The following is a 3,468-nucleotide window of genomic DNA, read 5'->3' as shown; positions in this document are numbered from 1 at the left end:
AGATTGTACTTCATGGTCCATTTTCGATTTCATTGATTGGTTGGGTTGTAAGTAAGGGATTTTATTGCTTTTTTCTTCTCCCTTTGGCCTTGTTGCCTTGTATACTTCGTGTATACTTTCAGGTGTACTTTAAGCTTTCTTAATACAATTGCTTTTACTTAAAAAAAAAGAGTCAAATACATGTTCATCCATGTAGATCATATCAAAATATCTCAACAGGAATGGCCAAGGATTGAACTTAAAAGAATATATAATTTCATCATTTATTACAAAAACTGCAGACAACAAATCAGTAGGATTTGATAAGGTCAATTCATGCTTAAACTGTCTTTGAAATAATTAAGTCTACTCAAAACTGAAATATTAACAGCTTTCAGCAAGGAATAAAAATGGATCCTACAATTTGATAGCAATGAGAAAGCAAAGGAAAAGTCTCTCCAACCGTCTATTGTATCTGGCCTTTATTTTAATTGTAACTGAAATATTGGTGTGTAAAGACACTTTGTTGAGTTCTCTACTATTCTCATGATGTGTTTTACCAATAATCTTTATCTCTATATATCCTGGATATCATTTCTAGCTATCTTAGATTTCTTGATTACTTGAGACTCTAGAAGTAGGATATTCCGATCAGTTGTTTCTTGATTACTTGAGACTTTAGAAGTAGGATATTCTGATCAGTTGTAGACCTACAGTACTCATTTTTTACTCCTTGTCATTGCACCCTATACAAGCACAATCATTCATGAGACATCTCAACAACATATTTCTTCACCAAAAACCAAGAAAATCCTTTCAACTTGTTTTGAATTTCCTGTTACTGTCGGATCCCAAAAAGAGAAATGATTCCTTGAGAATTACCCTGCTTTTATGTCGGTTCACTAATGATTTTTTCTCTTTCAGTTAATATTTCTACTTATGACAGGTTGACAGGGGAAGTAAAAATTTTCTCAACTTTATATATTCATTTTGATCATAGGCTTTGCTATGAAATTAATCATCTGAAGAAACTTAAATGTATAGCTTCATATCTCTAGGGAGTCTATAGTTGAAAAGTAACAGATATTTTCCATGCATGGCCGGATATTTCATAATTGGGAATTTCTGGACAAAGATGAGTAATGGAAGGAAAAAGCTTCTGGTTTTGGTAAATATATTGGAAGAAAGTAATGTAGGCATGCCATAAAAAATGTAAGGAAATTAATGTTCATTAGTTTGGTGCAAATGCATTGATGCTTCTGAGTGGCTTATATAAATCCCTCTGCCAATTATGGACATTCAATTTGCTCATGATTAATTGAAGTACTTATCTTCTTCAACAGAAATAAGAATAATAGCAAAAGGAAAGAAAGATGAAGAGGAAACAAACGGAAATAGTAGACAAAAACATATTCATTATAGTTACAACTATAAAGCAGTTGGTGAGTGCTTTAAAGTTGAGTATAAACCTTCAAGCATGCATCAGTACCTGGTGATATATTAACTTAAAATAGAAAACACAGTGAGAACAATAGCTTGCATCATTAACGCTCTTACAACAATTTTTTTTTTTTTTTTGGTTTTTTGGTTTTCTTTACCGGAGACTGAGATTGTTGTAAGCCTCCCAGGGTTTGCCAAACACTTGGAATTCTGCAAATTGAGGGTGAAATTATGTCAAAACAGAATACAGAAAAATGAGCTAGGTTTTGTTCTCAGGGAATACCTGTTGATAGATTCATGTTGGTCATAGCACAAAAGCTAGAGCGTGCGCTGGGAGTATTAATGTCCCAATTTTGAGGTGGGTGGGGAAAATAGCTGTTGCTGTTTCCGAGACTTAAATCTTTAGAAAATAGGAGGTTTTGCGGACAAGCAAATATTGGAGACGGCTTCAGCTTCCTTTTGATGACAATGGATTCCTCAATGATGTCTTCTCTTTGGGTGTGATTAGCTAGCGGGCGAGAGCTTGATTCTTCCACTTGACCAACCAGCTTCAAGGAGGATGCCATGTTGTGGGTATGGGAACCCAATTTCTCATGAGTTTGAAATTGACAGGAAGACCTTAATTGGCTTAAGATAGGGTGGTTAGCATCAGGAAATTTTTTCAGCTCATCAAGCCTTCTGGTGCACATTTTTTCTCTTGTCCTTTCCCTTGCCCTTGCTCTGGCCTTTGCCCTTGACTCCCTTGCAAGAAGATGAAATGCAGCTTTGTTTGATTCTTTCATCTTTTTCTCTTTGGAAACCCATCCTGGTGACTTCCTCCTGAACAGTATTTCCTGTGGATCTCCACTCTCAGCGGCGTCGTTCATCTCGGACACTACTTCGCATTCAGAAGCAGAAGACAAACTCTTGGCTTCTTCGTTGCAGCTATGCTTCATCCGTACTACTTCCTTAATGGCGGTTTTGGACTTCATGAGCAGCCATTCTAGGGTTCTACTTGCTTTGTCGAAACCTAGCATGTCTTGGAGATCAAAGAACTTGCGCGCAATTTTGATGGACAATCTCACTCTTCTTTCTCTTGGGCCTTTTGCGGTGGTAATCTTACTGTGCCGATCTTTCTTGACAGCTCTCTTACCAGGGAGAAAATTCGAAGGACCATAATAGTCTTGGTTTATTCTACCAACATCCTGGTTTGTCATTATAGGATTGTTTGAAACAGCCATGTTAATTACTGCTTCGGCCAAAGAAGCGTTTGCTGGAGGGAAGTGACCCACAAGCAAATCGTTATGGTGGTGAAGAAAAATGTCATCGCTTTCATGGCCAACGAAGGGAGGAGATTGGTGGAAGAGAGAGGGAAGATGTTGAAATGGGTTGCCACTGTTGCTGGAAGAGAACATTTGTGGCTAACAATTGCACCGGAGACACCTCAGCTTAATCTGATAATGTCCCCAAAGACAACTACTGGGTACCGGCTCTTGATAGAGCTATTCCATCTTTTTCAGATTCACCACTCGGCTAAGGAAGGATTAGCTTTGAGAAAGACATCCATGTACTCAGAGATACAGAGAGTGGGAAGGAAGGAGAGAGAGAGAGAGAGTGGGGTGGGCGCCTTGAGAAGGACACCCATGTACTCGGATATATAGAGAGAGTGTGAGAAGAATTTGACTAGGAAACCTCACTGTTAAGTGAAGACAAAAAGCCTTGGTTTTTCCTGCGAATTCTAACCCCTTCTTTAGGTTAAATTTAGCTTTAAAAAAATACAGAGAGAGAGAGAGAGAGAGAGAGAGAGAGAGAGAGACGTTAACTACAGTCGTGCACAGGAGAGGGAATGGAAGTGGGTACTGGGTGCATGACCTAATTCAATGAAATAAATAGTTTATGCCACTAAATTTTAGGGCAGCAAATAGAGAGTGATGACAAAAGCCTCTCGACAGGGATTGATGTAACCCTATCACTTTTAGGCCCGTTATTTGTTTGTGGATCTGAGGAATTTTTGCCAAATAAAACGTAGCTTATTGGCATATTGCCAAACCATCATTTAAAGTAGTCTTT

At 38.1% G+C, this 3,468-nt stretch overlaps 1 protein-coding gene across 1 annotated transcript; it reads right to left on the bottom strand.

The window, feature by feature from the left end:
• Positions 1–1,374: 1,374 nt before the first annotated feature.
• On the bottom strand, positions 1,375–3,012 carry LOC104881610 (transcription factor CYCLOIDEA). The gene is made up of 2 exons (XM_010662202.2): positions 1,703–3,012; positions 1,375–1,629 (listed from the first exon to the last, which is right to left on the bottom strand). The coding sequence occupies exons 1-2, from the start codon at positions 2,811–2,813 to the stop codon at positions 1,574–1,576; spliced, it is 1,167 nt and encodes a 388-aa protein (XP_010660504.1). The 5' UTR covers positions 2,814–3,012; the 3' UTR covers positions 1,375–1,573.
• Positions 3,013–3,468: the final 456 nt, after the last annotated feature.

The sequence above is a fragment of the Vitis vinifera genome, chromosome 14 (assembly GCF_030704535.1).
Source record: "Vitis vinifera cultivar Pinot Noir 40024 chromosome 14, ASM3070453v1".
Classification (NCBI taxonomy): Eukaryota; Viridiplantae; Streptophyta; class Magnoliopsida; order Vitales; family Vitaceae; genus Vitis; species Vitis vinifera.
This window is presented reverse-complemented; position numbering and strand designations above follow the sequence as displayed.